At 46.7% G+C, this 15,460-nt stretch overlaps 1 protein-coding gene across 2 annotated transcripts in view; it reads left to right on the forward strand.

Annotated features, from left to right (window-relative positions):
• Nucleotides 1-15,460, forward strand: part of RASAL1 (RAS protein activator like 1) — a 65,224-nt gene that overhangs the window by 28,310 nt on the left and 21,454 nt on the right. The window contains exons 6-12 of one of the 2 annotated variants that reach the window (XM_079956599.1): nt 3,097-3,178; nt 4,355-4,492; nt 5,875-5,963; nt 7,742-7,859; nt 9,384-9,540; nt 9,975-10,039; nt 11,528-11,640. In XM_079956599.1, the coding sequence (XP_079812725.1) occupies nt 3,097-3,178; nt 4,355-4,492; nt 5,875-5,963; nt 7,742-7,859; nt 9,384-9,540; nt 9,975-10,039; nt 11,528-11,640 (762 nt within the window). The remainder of the gene's footprint in view (nt 1-3,096; nt 3,179-4,354; nt 4,493-5,874; nt 5,964-7,741; nt 7,860-9,383; nt 9,541-9,974; nt 10,040-11,527; nt 11,641-15,460) is intronic. The other variant, XM_079956600.1, reaches the window with a different exon arrangement.

The raw sequence follows: 15,460 nt of genomic DNA on the forward strand, positions 1-15,460 counted from the left end.
ACTTCCACCCCATACATTTAAACCACTGACCTATGGCTGGTGTTTTTATGTTTAAAATGCTACTTGCTTGGGATGGATGGGAGGAGCTTTTGATGATCAGAAGTTGTGCCTTCAGAGAAGAAAGTGACTGATCTCCAGCATATATATATATATATATATATATATATATATATATATATATATGCATGCTTGTGTAGACAGATAAACGACAGACTTTAGGGCAGAACTTCCCTGGGAGAATATTGAACCCTTCATATATTGTATTGGATCAGCAACCTCTTAAACATGTCCTTGTGGTCTATCAGCATCACAAAGTTGCCTAGAGAGGTCTTTTCCATTGTAGTCCCTCCAAACAGGGTAATAGCGAAGCATTGCTTGGGGTATTGCTGGGTATTATTCCTGTTGTTGTTTAGTCGTGTCCGACTCTTCGTGACCCCATGGACCAGAGCATGCCAGGCACTCCTGTCTTCCACTGCCTCCCGCAGTTTGGTCAAACTCATGTTTGTAGCTTCGATAACACTGTCCAACCATCTCATCCTCTGTCGTCCCCTTCTCCTTGTGCCCTCCATCTTTCCCAACATCAGGGTCTTTTCCAGGGAGTCTTCTCTTCTCATGAGGTGGCCAAAGTATTGGAGCCTCAGCTTCACGATCTGTCCTTCCAGTGAGCACTCAGGGCTGATTTCCTTCAGAATGGATAGGTTTGATCTTCTTGTAGTCCATGGGACTCTCAAGAGTCTCCTCCAGCACCTTAATTCAAAAGCCTCAATTCTTCGGCAATCAGCCTTTTTTATGGTCCAGCTCTCACTTCCATACATCACTACTGTATGGAAGTCAGAGCTGGACCATAAAGAAGGCTAACCACCTCATGCTAACTCAGTGAAAGAGATACCATTCTGGATGAGATCGCTACCTTTCTCTCAATGCTCCACTTTGCAGGAGCAATGCTGCTGAAGGGTTCAGTGCGTGGGAACTGAGAGGGTTAGGGAAAAGGAACGGGTGGTCAGAGACCATGAAAAAGCACCCTCCTCTCCTGGATGCTCAACTGGGAACCTAGGCAACCGGTTAGCCAATAGGAAATGGGTGGATCATAGGACTGAGTGGGAAAAGGAATGGAATGAGTGGCTGCAGTCAAGGAATAAGGGGTTGGCAGTGGTGTGAGTGTAATAGCATAAGTCCTGTTGCCTAAACACATCTCTGTTTCATTTTGAACTGGCACAGTCCTCAGAATGCGGGTAGAAGGGAATACTTATTTGCAAAGCAAATCTTGCCTGAGTTCTAGGTGTTTTTGGCACAGGTTGGAGTTGGTCAGTAGTGAAGGGGAATGGCACTCTGTGCATGCTCAGGGGGACCTCTGTTAGGCTGGAAACAGATTTTTTAAATTGTTGACAGAGGCACATTTTCTTGTTCTCTACTCCTCTTTAGTCAGTTGCTGTTAAGCCCTTTTGAGTATGACAACAGGGGAGCAGAATAGAATCATTACTATTACTTGGAAGAGCTTGCGGACAAGTTTACCAGTGAGGTCACCTTACCCCATAAATGTCCACTCGTCTGCTTCAATATACAGAACAATATACCTGTTACAGGTGCCACATAATACTTATTCCACATTTGTAAGGAATCAATCTTTTAGCATGGCAGGGCCTGAACTTTGGAACTCACTGCCACTTGACATCAAACAGGCCCCTTTACTGTACTCTCTTCTACACCTGCTAAAAACTCTTTTTTTCAGGTAAAAGTATTCAGATACATATGTAGAATGTTGACAGGTATTTTAATCTGGTTTTTAGCTTATCGACGACTTTAATTGTTTTTTGAATGCTTTAAATAGTTTTTAACTGTTTCGACTGATCATTTCCTTGTTTTATACTTTATGTGTATTGCTTTGAGGGTTTTGTTTTGTTTTTAATAACCAAGCAGTATATAAATTTTATGAAATAAAATTAGTAGTGTTAGTAGTACAGTCGTATCTCGGAAGTAAAACGGAATCCGTTCCGGAAGGCCGTTCGACTTCCAAAACGTTTGGAAACCAAGGCGCGGCTTCCGATTGGCTGCAGGAAGCTCCTGCAGCCAATCAGAAGCCGTGTCAGACATTTGGCTTCCAAAGAATGTTTGCAAACCAGTGGGGTTTGTGGTGTTTGGGAGCCAAAACATTCCAACTAGCAAGGTGTTCGGGATCCAGGGTACAACTGTAGTGCTGTTTACATTTTTATAGCACCCTCCCTACAAATTCAAGCTAGCAGACAATATTTCTCTCTCCCTTGATTCTCATGACAATCCTGCAAGGTAGGTTAGACTGAGATACAGGGATTGGCCCAAGATTGCTCAGGAAGCTTTGTGTCAGAGGAAGGGTTTTTTGGAATCCAGAACTCCCCTGTGCAAATTCAACAGGCTCCCTGCACTACATGGATAAAATAGGGTGGGGGCCCAGGTAAGCCCCACCCTGCATAATCAATCACATGACACAGTGCACACACACCATTTGAATGGGAATGTCCATCAGCTGGGGCGGGGGCGGATCCTTAAAATATTTTATTGTGGGGGCCGCAGCCCCCATGGTGTCTAGGAGTTGGCTCCTATGTCTGTTGGTAGTGATAGCAGTAGCCGTGTTATACTGTCAGAGAGTTTATGGCAGCTTGAAAAAGAGTTTTCAACTTGTGATGTATATAATGCTGAATAAATACAAGCAACAGGACCTGCAGGCAGAATTTTGTGGCAATTTTTGCGTGCTCAGACAACCACTGGGGTGGTTTTGCCCCCTTACCTTGCCAACATCTTCTCCACTTCTGCAAATCTTGAGGTTCCCACAAACCTGTTGATACCTTACTCTGGTTTTTCAGTAGCCCTGTTTTGGCTACGTAGCCATCATCACTCAGCACCCGAGTTCGAGTTTGCTGTTAGCAGACAGCCACACACCTAAGGCTGAAATGAACCCTCTGATGCCAGGAAAGGCCTTCCTTTGTCAACCTCGGCAGCGAGCCCACTTTAAGAAGTTTTGTTGATAAAGCTGCATATCATTTTTGTTAAATTAAAAATAAAGAAATAAAACCCTGTTGGAATATACTTCCTGATATCCACCTGCCATCTTCCTCCACATAGAGACCTTGCTCCGCGGGACACCTCTGGAACCTCAGACCCCTTTGCCCGTGTCCTGTGGAATGGACAGGTGCTCGAAACAGCTGTAAGTATAGCCCCTGATGCGTTTCAAGTGTCAGAACCATATGGTAGGATTTGAATCCAAGACCTGGTAAATAAGAACTGGAGTCAAAGCCCAGAGAGGTTATTGTGTCCCAGGGAAAGTCTGAGTCTGAACAGGAAGTGAGGACTGGGGAATCTTACCCATTTTCAGTTTCTCTCTTTCTCATTTTTCCTGTCTTAGTACTTCAGGTTTTTGCATTAGCTTGTGTGTAGGAGTTTTGCTTTTTTTCAACCCTCATGAAAATTCACCAGCGTATTAGTTTGAATTTCTCCTAATACACACCTTTTTTTGGTGCAATTTTGCCCAACGCACGCACATTTTTGCAAAGCAATTTCCCATAATATAAATGTATTTTTGTTTTACTTTCATGGAGATGGATGCAGCCAGTTTCACTATTTTCTGTGCACGTACCTAGGCAAATGATTTGGAGTGCTCCAAAAATCGTCTTTCAAGGGTGTCTTCAGCTGCGTTTTCCATCATGTTCCACTGTACATAACATAACTTGCACACTGTTCTCTTGAAACCGAAGCTCCTTGTGTTTCCAAGTGTCCCTAAATGCTTAGCTTTGGAGCAGGCAGAACAACTCCTCCTTGGTCTTCTCCTGGTGCACCTTATCCAGAACAACCCTAGGAGCCAGTCCTCAGTGACTGACTGTCTTCCTTTCATTCTGATTGCTCCCATCAGCACAAAAGGTGAGAAGAAGGCTTCTTCTCAGTGGCTAAAACAAAGTCCTCTTTTGTGCTGATTTGGTATCTCTAGGATGCTGGAAACAGGCTCCCTGCTGGAATCCTGGTGCAGAAATACTAACAGGTCTTTGACATGCACACCCTCTAGGAACAGGGTCCCCCCCCCATCTCTATTCTCCTCTTAACAACAACCCTGTGTAGTAGGCTAGCCTGAAAGGCAGCAGCTGGCCCAGGATCACCCAATGAGCTTTATTTGTTGAGTGGCGGATTTGAACTCGGGTCTCCAAGATCCTAGTCTGGCAATCTAACCGCTACACCACAAGCTGCCTAACTCCATCGTGTCTGCGCACAAACGGGCAGGTGTCTCACCATGGGCAAGGCAGCAGGGGTGATTGTGGTGGTGTTTTAACACAGTTTGCTCTTAAATGGGGCATTTATCTGCTTGCGTTTACACATTCTTCTGCCTCTGCAGATCATCAAGAAAACTCGCTTCCCGCGCTGGGATGAGATGCTCGAGTTTGTCCTGGAGGAGGGGACCTCTGGGGAAACCCCACTGATTGTAGAAGTGTGGGATTGGGACATGGTGGGCAAGAATGACTTCCTGGGACGGGTGAGTGGTGGGCACAGGAGGCTGGCCTGGCCTGGGTCCCTCTTATGCAAGCTCTGAGGTGTGGGAATGTGGATAGTATGAGAGGATATATTGATTAAATATTATCCTTCCTCAAGCACATTAGTGAGCTAGTAGCACAGCACATTCCCTTGCACATTGCTGGAAGCTAGTTGATGGATTCGTAAGAATCATTTGAGTTGAGCAATCCAGTCTGGCTTGTCCAGATTGGATTGTTCCTGGTAAATTCCCCCTTTATTTCCCTCTTAAAAACAACAATGACACAACAGTCTTCTTTTAAAAGTAATGGTAAAGTTTACTTACATCCAGTACACAGTATGGTCCTGAAGGCAGCCTTTAATTTTGTACAGTAACCTGAGGTACCACTTTAGCTAATGGGGCCTCCTGCTGCCGCCGCACAATTTCTGTTCTCATCCTGAGGTAAAGTTCTTAACCTGAGGTACTACTTCCAGGTTAGCGGCGTCTGTAACCCAAAGTGTTTGTAATCTGAGGTACCACTGTGGTTACAGGTACATGCGTAGAGAAAAGAAGTATGAGCTAGGCCACAGACATTCTGCCTTGTGACTTCCATTGTCTGTAAGGATGAGCCATGTGCTAAGAGCCAGCAAAAAAGTCCTAAAGGAAAAATGGAAAAGGCGAAAAGAAGATGGATGCGTGGCTAGCCCCTTTTTTAGGGCCTGCCAGGGTCACATCCATCTACCTGGTCACATGCAGGGGGAGGATGCTCCGGACCAGGTGTGACAAGAAGTCCTCCTGGCTGGAGCAACATTCCCCTGTGTGTCCACTGCGGGCAAACAGGAAATGTTGTATTTGACTGCTTCAGTGACGTTACATCTCACATGAGGGGTTTCGGCTGCTGCTTTGACAGGGGTCAAAGAATTGTAGAGTTGGAAGGGACCCTAAGGATCATCTGGTCCAACCCCCTGCAAAGAAGAATACGCAACTGTCCCTTACGGGGATCAAACCTGCAACCTTGGCATTATCAGCACCACGCTCTGTCCAACTGAGCTATCTAGGGTCAAACTATAACTTGAGGAACTGAATCAGGGAATGGGGAAGGTCTGAGGTCCTCATTCCTTTCTGTGCAACCTCCTGGGGGCCACCTGCAAGCGGTGGGCGGGGCCAGAGGCAAAGGTGGGCGGAGCAAGACATGTGAATTTTACCTCAGGAGGGTAGTTTCTACACAGTCTCATATCACTTCACTGCCTCTATCCCTGCAAGCCAGTTGTATAATCAGAGGCACAATCCAGCCTTTAGCCCTACCTGAATTAACCCTTGAGTCGCAAACAGAATGATCCCTGCTGTTGCACTTCCAGCACTCCTTTACCTCCGCACTGACCTGTCACTTTCTCTGATCCATGCAGGTTGAGTTCTCCTTGGATGCCTTGCAGAAGGCCCCTGTCAAAGGCTGGTACCGCCTGTTGCCTTTCACCAGCACAGAGGGAGATGCAGGGTAAATGTGGGACCTCTTCTGGTCTTTTTGGGTCATGGCATTGTCATGGAATTCTATTCAGTATCGATCCAGAGTAGATTCCAGATGTATAGTTAGCAGAGTAAAAACTTAAATCGCCCCCGGCCACGCCCCCCAAGCGACCTGATTGGCCACCTGGCAACCTGACGTGTCCCCCAGCATGACACGGGACACTGTCCCACCCGGATGCTGAGGGGAGTGTCTAGGAGGCCGCACCAGAACCCAGCCCCACCCAGAAGTGGACCCGATATTCCCCCCAAATAGATCAGAGGCAGTTGTATTTCATCTAGCAGAACTTTACTGCTACTGAAGGCATAATGATCACAAATCCAATACATTCAGGATTGGCACAGTCTATGAGAAATCCAGTTGCAGCAGACTTAACTTAAACTTACAATAACTTATAATAAGTCTAAACCTTAACACTAAGCATATTATGTGCAGAACACCACACCAGAAGGAAAGAGAGATAGAAGGAGAGATATAGATACTTTTATAGTCCGCATGACCATGACAGAAAGAGATAACAGAACCAGTTTAAGGCAGCTGTACTCAGCTTCTCTGAAGGAATAATCCAAACATCATGAACCTCCTTCTTGCTTCTTTCACACAGAGAAGCTTCCAGAAGCCTCTTGAATTAAGTAGAATAGGAAAGACCTCTACACATCAGATCAATACTTTCTGTACTAAGAAATGCGAACTGACAAGTATGTCAGGGCTCGGTCTGGCCAGGTGGCCAGGGGTCAGGTTTGGGGTCTACTGACAGGTTGTCAGGCTGAGGGGCCGGAGGTGAACAGCAGGATCCTAGGTGGGCAGAGGCTGAGCTGTGGTACTGAGGGCCCAGGGGGAGTATCGTAGTCGAAGGTGGATGGGAGCTCACCTGGTTGGCCACTGTGAGAACAGGATGGTGAAATAGATGGACCCACCTTAGAGTTGTGGTTGTAATTTGTTTTAAGCTGCTTTTAATATTGTGTTTTTAAAATTAAATTTATTTTCAACTGCTTTCAATGTTGCGTTTTTAAATCTCAATTTATTTTCAACTGCTTTCAGTGTTGTGTTTTAAAATTTAAATGCATTTATTTTGTTTGTAAAGTGATTAAAATACCACTATATCATTTTTTTAAAAAAGTCAAGGCTGCTTACAACGATATCTCTATATATTAAAAATGCATACAAATTTGAAACCACAGGCAATCAGCTAACCGTTATGGAAAGATGGCTTCCTAATTGCCTGCGTAGGCCTGGCGGCACAGGAAAAAAAATTCTGCAGGCGTACAAAGTTTGGCACAGAAGGAGCTTGCTAGATCCCTATTGGCAGGATATTCCACACGGCTGGGTCGATGCCACTAAAAGCTCGGGTTCTTGTTGCTGCCAAATGAGTCTCGTCAATAATAACTCACCCACAGATGAATTAGACTTCCCCTAAGGTATCCTGAACCTAAGTTGCTCAGGGCTCTGTAAATAGTTCAGGGCGGATTTTCTTTGTAGATGAGCAGCCAGCGCAGATAATTTAACAAGGGTGGGGTGGGGGAGCTGAAAATAATGCCAATATATTTCAATAATGCCAATACGCCCCTTTGTTTTCAGCTAGTACATGGGTAGAGGAGTTTAAAAAGCAAGGGACACAAATTTTCACAGCCCTCTAGTGACTGTGGCAACTTGTTTACCAGAAGTCATCTATTTCGCATGAACTCCGGAAGTGTATAATTGATTCTGATCAAACTAAGCCTCCTGGTGTAGATTGTGCTCTCTGCTTGCAGGGGGAAGCTGGGGGCGCTGAGACTGCGGGTGAGACTCGCCGAGGATCGGATCCTGCCCTCCCGGTACTACCAGCCACTCATAGACCTGATGGTGGAGTCCGTCATGTGCCCAGCAGAGGTGGGCACTTAGTGGTTTACCCTCCTTTTTTGTGCATGAGAGAGACACGGGGTTAAAAAGAGGCAGGCACAGTCAAGGTGGGTGTTTTGTGGAAAAAATGGGTGCAAAAATGGGGGGGGTTGTTCCACTGGAGGAAATTTGGGGGGTGGGGAATGTCACCTGACGTCTCCACCATCTGGAGGTGCATGCCTGGGGATCCATGTATCTTGACTGTTTTCACACGCTAGCAACACACCCTGTAGAATTCTACCCGTGATATTTTATCTGCGCAATCAGAATGAATTTCAGGAACCGAAAAGTCTTGTTGAAAAACACGACTTTTGAACTGTGTGACTCCCCAGACAGCAACTAGTCATTCATACCCTCCAACATTTCTCTGCTGAAAATAGGGACATCCTAAATAATAATAATAATAATAATAATAATAATAATAATAATCCATCTGACTGGGTTGCCCCAGCTACTCTGAGCAGCTTCCAACGTATATAAAAGCATAATAAAACATCAAACATTAAAAACTTCCCTAAACAGGGCTGCCTTCAGATGTCTTCTAAAAGTCAGATATAGTGGTACCTCGGGTTAAGAACTTAATTCATTCTGGAGGTCCGTTCTTAACCTGAAACTGTTCTTAACTTGAAGTACCACTTTAGCTAATGAGGCCTCCCGCTGCCGCCGCTGCCACACAATTTCTGTTCTTATCCTGAAGTAAAGTTCTTTACCCGAGGTACTATTTCTGGGTTAGTGGAGTCTGTAACCTGAAGCGTCTGTAACCTGAGGTACCATTTTAGTTGTTTATTTCCTTGACATGTTGGATGGCGTTCCACAGGGTGGGTGCCACTACCAAGAAGGCCCTCTGTCTGGTTACCTGTAACCTCACTTCTCCCAGTGAGGGAACCACCAGAAGGCCCTCAGCGCTGGACCTCAGTGTCTGGGGTGAACGGTGGGGGTGGAGACGCTCCTTCAGGTATATTGGGCCATTTAGGGCTTTAAAGGTCAGCACCAACACTTTGAATTGTGTTCAGAAACGTACTGGGAGCCTATATAGGTCTTTCAAGACCGGTGTTATGTGGTCTAAGTGGCCACTCTACTGTATTCCTGGTTTAAAAAGCTGTTTGGGCCTAACTTATATACAGTGGCACCCCGGGTTACATACACTTCAGGTTAAATACCCTTCAGGTTACACACTCTGCTAACCTAGAAGTGCTTCAGGTTAAGAATTTTGCTTCAGGATAAGAACAGAAATCGGGCTCCGCCAGCGCGGCGGCAGCAGGAGGCCCCATTAGCTAAAGTGGTTCTTCAGGTTAAGAACAGTTTCAGGTTAAGTACGGACCTCCGGAACGAATTAAGTACTTAACCCAAGGTACCACTGTATCTGAGTTTCTAACACTGCAGGCATGTGGCCCTTGGAAGGTTGCAAATAAGCAAATGTGGCCCTCGGGCTGAGAAAGGTTCACCACACCTGTTTTAAATACATACACACACATATATATGTATGCCATTTGCAGATGTTCTGCTTCACTACAGGAGGAGGAGGACGTCACACCCTTAGCCCTGCTGGAGGAGGTCTGCTCATTGGAGAGTCGCCAGGACGTAGCCACCAAATTAGTCAAGATCTTCCTTGGCCAAGGCTTGGTGCTGCCTTTCTTGGACTATGTGAACCTCCGTGAGGTTTCAAGAACCAGTAAGTAGTTCCTCCATATGTCACTTTGTGTGTTTGTGCGCTGTTTGAGGTTGGTTGCCCAGGATTATGGCAGCACGACCAGGTGGGCGCCTAGGGCTGGGTGTGAGCCCTGCAATTCCATAGCATGAAAGAGAGAACCTGGGTTTCTGAAAACCTTGGTTTTCATTCTTCCATACGAGCAAGTTTCTAGCCCCTAAGGTTGCAGAGAGCGAAGCTTGGAAGCAGCAGTTCTGGGGGAGCATCTTTGCCGTCCCTAAAGAGTTCGGTGTGGGACCCAGACACGGAGCAGACTGCTTCTGCAGAGTTGGCCAGTGGGCAGGAGAGCAGATGGTGTGAGAAAAATCCAACGCATTAATGTAGGGGGGCCAGCGTCATTCGCAGGTAGATTTTCTCACTCGTGGTGCTAATTGCAAACCCCCTCTGTGTTCTTTCAGCCGATCCAAACACCCTCTTCCGTTCCAACTCCTTGGCTTCTAAATCCATGGAACAGTTCATGAAGGTGAGTAAATAGCGGAGGAAGAACCAGCAGGTGGGTATTGCTGAGTTCCATCTCCCTACCTCTCCCCTTCTCTCTCTCTCTCTCTCTCTCTCTCTCTCTCTCTCTCTCTCTCTCTCTCTCTTTCTCTCTCCACTCTGTGTGTGAGTTTCTGTGAAACAGAAGGGGCTGTCCCTGAGCCGCTAGGGTGGTGATAAATAAACAAATCTGCAACATGTGCCACATTTTCATGAGGTTTGGTTTCGGGTGCGAATGATGCCATTGGGGGGGGAGGCGGGGTGGCAAAACACCTGCCATGAAATGAGATGAACCACCCTTTGCAGAGGAAAGAAAATATATATATATTCACAGCAAACAGGACAAACCCCCTTTTCTCTCTTTTTTTGCAAGCACTTGGTGAAAGGAAAAGGGAGAAGTGTCGGCGGTGTGTTGCGCTGAACAAATCAGCTTGTATTTACACACACACACACACAGAGAGAGAGAGAGAGAGAGAGAGAGAGCCCAGTCTGGGTTTCAAGGCATCTTTCCTATTAAAAAAAAAAGAGCAAGCAAATATCTCTCTCTCATTACAATGTAATTATAATAATAGAATACCATATTTTTCTGTGTATAAGATGCCCCCATGAATAAGATGACCCCTATTTTTTTGAACCCAGAATGAATAAAACAATATTTTAGGGTTGCCTAAACCCTAAAACAGGGAAGCGGGTGGCGCTGGGGGTTAAACCACAGAGCCTAGGACTTGCCGATCAGAAGGTCAGCGGTTCGAATCCCTGCGACGGGGTGAGCTCCCGTTGCTCGGTCCCAGCTCCTGCCAACCTAGCAGTTTGAAAGCACGTCAAAGTGCAAGTAGATAACTGGTTCCACTCTGGTAGGAAGGTAAACGGTGTTTCCGTGCGCTGCTCTGGTTCGCCAGAAGCAGCTTAGTCATGCTGGCCACATGACCCAGAAGCTGTACGCCGGCTCCCTCGGCCAATAAAGCGAGATGAGCGTCGCAACCCCAGAGTCGGTCACGACTGGACTTAATGGTCAGGGGTCCCTTTACCTTTACTTAAACCCTAAAACAGAAGTGAAAATCTGGACAATCAGCGGTGGCAGTTGTTGAGCTTTCTTGGGGCGATTGCCGCAGCCCCCGATCGGCTTATACACAGAAAAATACAGTAATCATAGAATTGTAGAGTTCCCATGGCAAGTGAAGGGGAACCTCTGACTATTCCTCTGACTATGCCCTGGGAACTGCAGTTCCTATGGCAAAATATGTGGGATCTCTATTAATAACATAAGAAATCTCTGGATTCTTTGGGGTAAACAATGTGAGTTAACATGTATATCCAGTATACAAGTTTGCAGTAAGGATCTATATACCCTTTGAACATTTCAGCACCGATGAGATGTTTATAGTCATTCTTTTACTTTCCACCCGGATGTGTGTTTTGGAAAACGTACCCCCCCTTCTTTTCCACCTAATCCTAACTCTCTGTGATTCGTCAGGTGGTGGGGATGCCTTACCTCCACGAGGTGCTGAAGGCCATCATCAACCGAATCTTTGAGGAGAAGAAGTATGTGGAGCTGGATCCCTGCAAGATTGAGCCGAGCCGGACCAGGTAAGAGGAAGAACACTCAAGAGGGAGCTGAGGTGTGTTTCGCAAAGGACAGAAAAGGAAAAGCGGCTGGGAGGGAGGAGGAAAGGAACTCAGGTACTAGATCTCAGCTCCAGGATTCCTTGAGAGGGACAGCTGGAATGGAAAGAGTTTGAGAAGAGGAGGAGTGAGAAGAAGAGCACATCACTGTGACATTCAGAGCAAGACTGTAGGAGAGACGAGGCTGCCTGCTGAGAAATGGGGGGTAGGGTGCCAAACGCGATGAGAAAAATGTTTAAAAAACAGTGGTGCGTCGGGACGGGTGTCATTCGCAGATAGCGGTTTTTTCCTCACCCAACAGTGCTAATTAAAACAGAAGCAAGAGAGCCTGCCTGGTAGATGATTTATGACTCCAAAAATAATGTTGTGAGTTGGAGGTTGGGTCTGTTAGGGCTGCATGCCTGAGACCCTTCTAATTCCTGCATGCAGCAAGGGTTCAATGGTTGAATTAGCCGCGATGGTCCCTTAAGTATGGGCCGTTAAGGTAACAAAGAAAGTGGCTCTGTGCTAGAAATCAAATGGATGCCCCCCTCCCAGCTGTTAGTTAGAAGCATAGCTGTCAACCGTCCCTTATTTGGCGGGAAACTCCCTTATCCCAGCACCGTGTCCCACTGCTGTCCCTTATTGATGATGTCTCTTAAATTTCCTGGGTTTCATGCTTGCCGGCTCGGGAGGGAAGCAGTGACTCGAGGTCCTCCGCTGCGCGAGAGAGCGTGCGCTGGCGCCGTCGTCGTGGCACAAGGAGTTCCATCGGCCCTTCCCCGCCCAAGAGGGGGAGGGAGGGAGAGAGACTCTCACCCACGCCGCCCGTGAGCCCGGAGGCGGCAGCGGTGGTGGCAGCTGAGGAGGCGGCCTGAGGGAGGAGGAAGAGGAAGGGATGGAGAGGGACGCAGAAGGGCGGCACTTCAGCGGCCGCGGCAGTGCCGCAACTGCCTCATACTGGATTGACAGCATCTGACAATCCTACCAATGTATGTAACTCTTTACAATAGCAAAATCCCTTATTTTGGCTGCTGATCCCTTATTTTCGAGGCTGCTGGTCCCCTATTTTCAAATCTGTAGGTGGACAGCTATAGTTAGAAGGTCAAATGCCAGAAATGAGTTCTGGGTGAGAGACAGCTAGAAGCTAGAGGCAGGCTGCGCAGCTGAGAGAAAGCCATGCCTGATTTCTGCTGGGATGCAAGGCTGTGGCTATGGGAGAAGCAAGGCCTTTTTGGGGTGTTCACTCTGTGAGCCCTTCCAGCTCAAGTTGTATATAGAATCTTAGTGTTGGAAGGGACACCAAAGGTCATCTAGTCCAACCCACTGCAATGCAGGGATCTCAGCTAAAGCATCCCAGACAGACGGCCATCCAACCTCTGCTGAAAAACCTCCAAGGAAGGAGAGTCCACAACCTCCCGAGGGAGACTGTTCCACTGACAAACAGCTCTTACTGTCATAAAGTTTTTTTCCATATGTTTAGCTGGAATCTTCTTTTTTTGGAACTTGAAGCCATTGGTTCGAGTCCTACCGCCCAGAGCAGGAGAAAACAAGCTTGTTCCCTCTTCCATGTGACAACCCTTGAGATATTTGAAGATGGCTATCATATCTCCTCTCAGCCTCCTCTTTTCGAGGCTAAACGTACCCAGCTCCTTCAGCCGCTCATTGTAAGGCTTGGTTTCCAGCCCTTGATCATCTTAGTCACCCTTCTCTGCACACGTTCCAGCTTGGCAACATCCTTCTTAAATTGTGGTGCCCAGAACTGGACACAGTATTCCAGGTGTGGTCTGACCAAGGCAAAACAGAGTGGGACTATGGCTTCCCTTGATCTGGACACTAGACTTCTGTTGAGGCAGCCTAGAATCGTGTTAGCTATTTTGCGACTGCATCACATTGTTGATATCCCACAAAACCCACAATCTCTACCGCCCATCATTCCAAGCAAACCAAACCCTGGGTAAGCGTCGGGAACCCGTGGAATCTCACCCGCCTCAGAGATTGGGGTGGCATGCAACAATAATTTGTCAGAATGTTGTCTACCGAAATAAACAACTTAGCAGGGTCTAATTGTTATGTATTCAGTGGTCTGAGCTTGAGTCTGGACTAAGGATTCTGAGCTCCTGTGTTCATATCAATACATGATATCCAATCATAGAACATTTCAGGATTTGGACCTCTGCCATTGGCCTTTAAAGTCTGAGTTATGATTCACAGCTTGGAAGTTTAGACAGCCAATCACGTTGGGAGTGGGAGTGGCCCAGGCCTTCAGAAATGTATATAAGCAGTTGCTTTGCCCCTGTTGTCCAGTTCTGTTAGTTCAATAAAGGTTCTTGCTGTTATCACTGTGTCTTGTCGCGTGAGCACCCGCCTGCACTTCACTCTTCTTATGTTCGTCTCTCTGAATTTAGCTACATTAAACATTGCAGACCTTTCTGAACTGGACGACACATATATATTTAATCTTAGCTGTATCACTGAGGGTAGATACCACCGCTATTGTTTTCTCTAAATGTTGATACATGGGTGTTTCATACAGTTCAAGGCTTTTTGAGAAAAGTACTAAGCTACCCCCAAGCTATCTGAAAGACTATTCCCTCATACGGACCTACCCAGGCTCTGAGATCTTTGGGGAAGGCCCTTCTCTCAGTCCTGCCACCCTCACAGGCACACTTGGTGGGGATGCAGGATAGGGCCTTTTCGGTGGCTGCTCCCAGACTTTGGAACTCCGTCCCTAGAGAACTCAGACTGGCTCCCTCCTTGCTGTCCTTCTGCCAACAGGTGCAGACTATTTTATTCCAACAGGCTTTTGTGAAATCACTGACTTGCTTAAAAAAAAAAAAAGGAACGAGCTTTTAAACGGTGGCGTGCTGCATTTTAATCAATCTGCTTTTATCTTGTTTTAATTCTATAGTTTAATTACTTTTTTCCAATTATCTTTTGTACATGTTTTAGCCTTCTGTATTTTATCTGTGTTGTCTTCATTTGGGTAAGCTGCCTTGAGTCTCGGTCTGGGGAAAAGGTGGGATGTAGATAAGAACAACATCATGTGATAAGGCCGCTGTGGTGTGGCAAGTGTTAACAGCTGACATATTTGTACACTATGCTTGTGTTATGGGACGGACGGCAGCCTCAGTCGTGCCTGCAGAAGAGCGTCAAACAGACAGAGGGTATTTCTGCTGAAATGGCTAATAGGGCATTAGCACTGAGGATGTGGGGCTGGCTCACGGAAAGGATTCCGGCTGCTCTAGAGATAGAAGCCTTCCTGGGAGAGATGCTCTTTGTGCAGGTTGCTAGGCAACACCATCTCCGGGATGCTGCCAGAGTGTGACATTGGCAGGGATGCTCAACGTGGATTTGCTGAGGGTCTGTCTGCTGAAAAGCAGGGAAGTTTGGGTGGAACCCAGCTTGCTGAGAGGGGTTTGCAGTGGGTTAAAACCAGCAGAGTAAGGGACCATATACAGTGCATTACAATAACTCAGCCTTGAGGTTAACAATGCATGAACTTACAGTGGCGAGTCCAGGGACAGCCATAGCTGGCGGACCAGATGGAGCTGGTATTTTCTTACTCTGCAAACATCTCTGTGGGCGATTGCAGCAGGTAGTCTAATCTCTTGTCAAATTCACAAGCCATACACATACCAAAAAGCTGCTCCATTGAGTAACTGAGCTCAGTTTCAATATCTTCTCTGTGTCAGGAGCTTGTAACAATCAGCAGGGGGCAGCACTGTGTGGTGGTTGAGTTATGTGTTGGTGGGTCAAGGGTCTCTTGTGCATGTCGCCCACCCCGCATTTTCCATTTCTCTCA

This window comes from Podarcis cretensis (assembly GCF_951804945.1).
Source record: "Podarcis cretensis genome assembly, chromosome: 16".
NCBI classification, from domain to species: domain Eukaryota; kingdom Metazoa; phylum Chordata; class Lepidosauria; order Squamata; family Lacertidae; genus Podarcis; species Podarcis cretensis.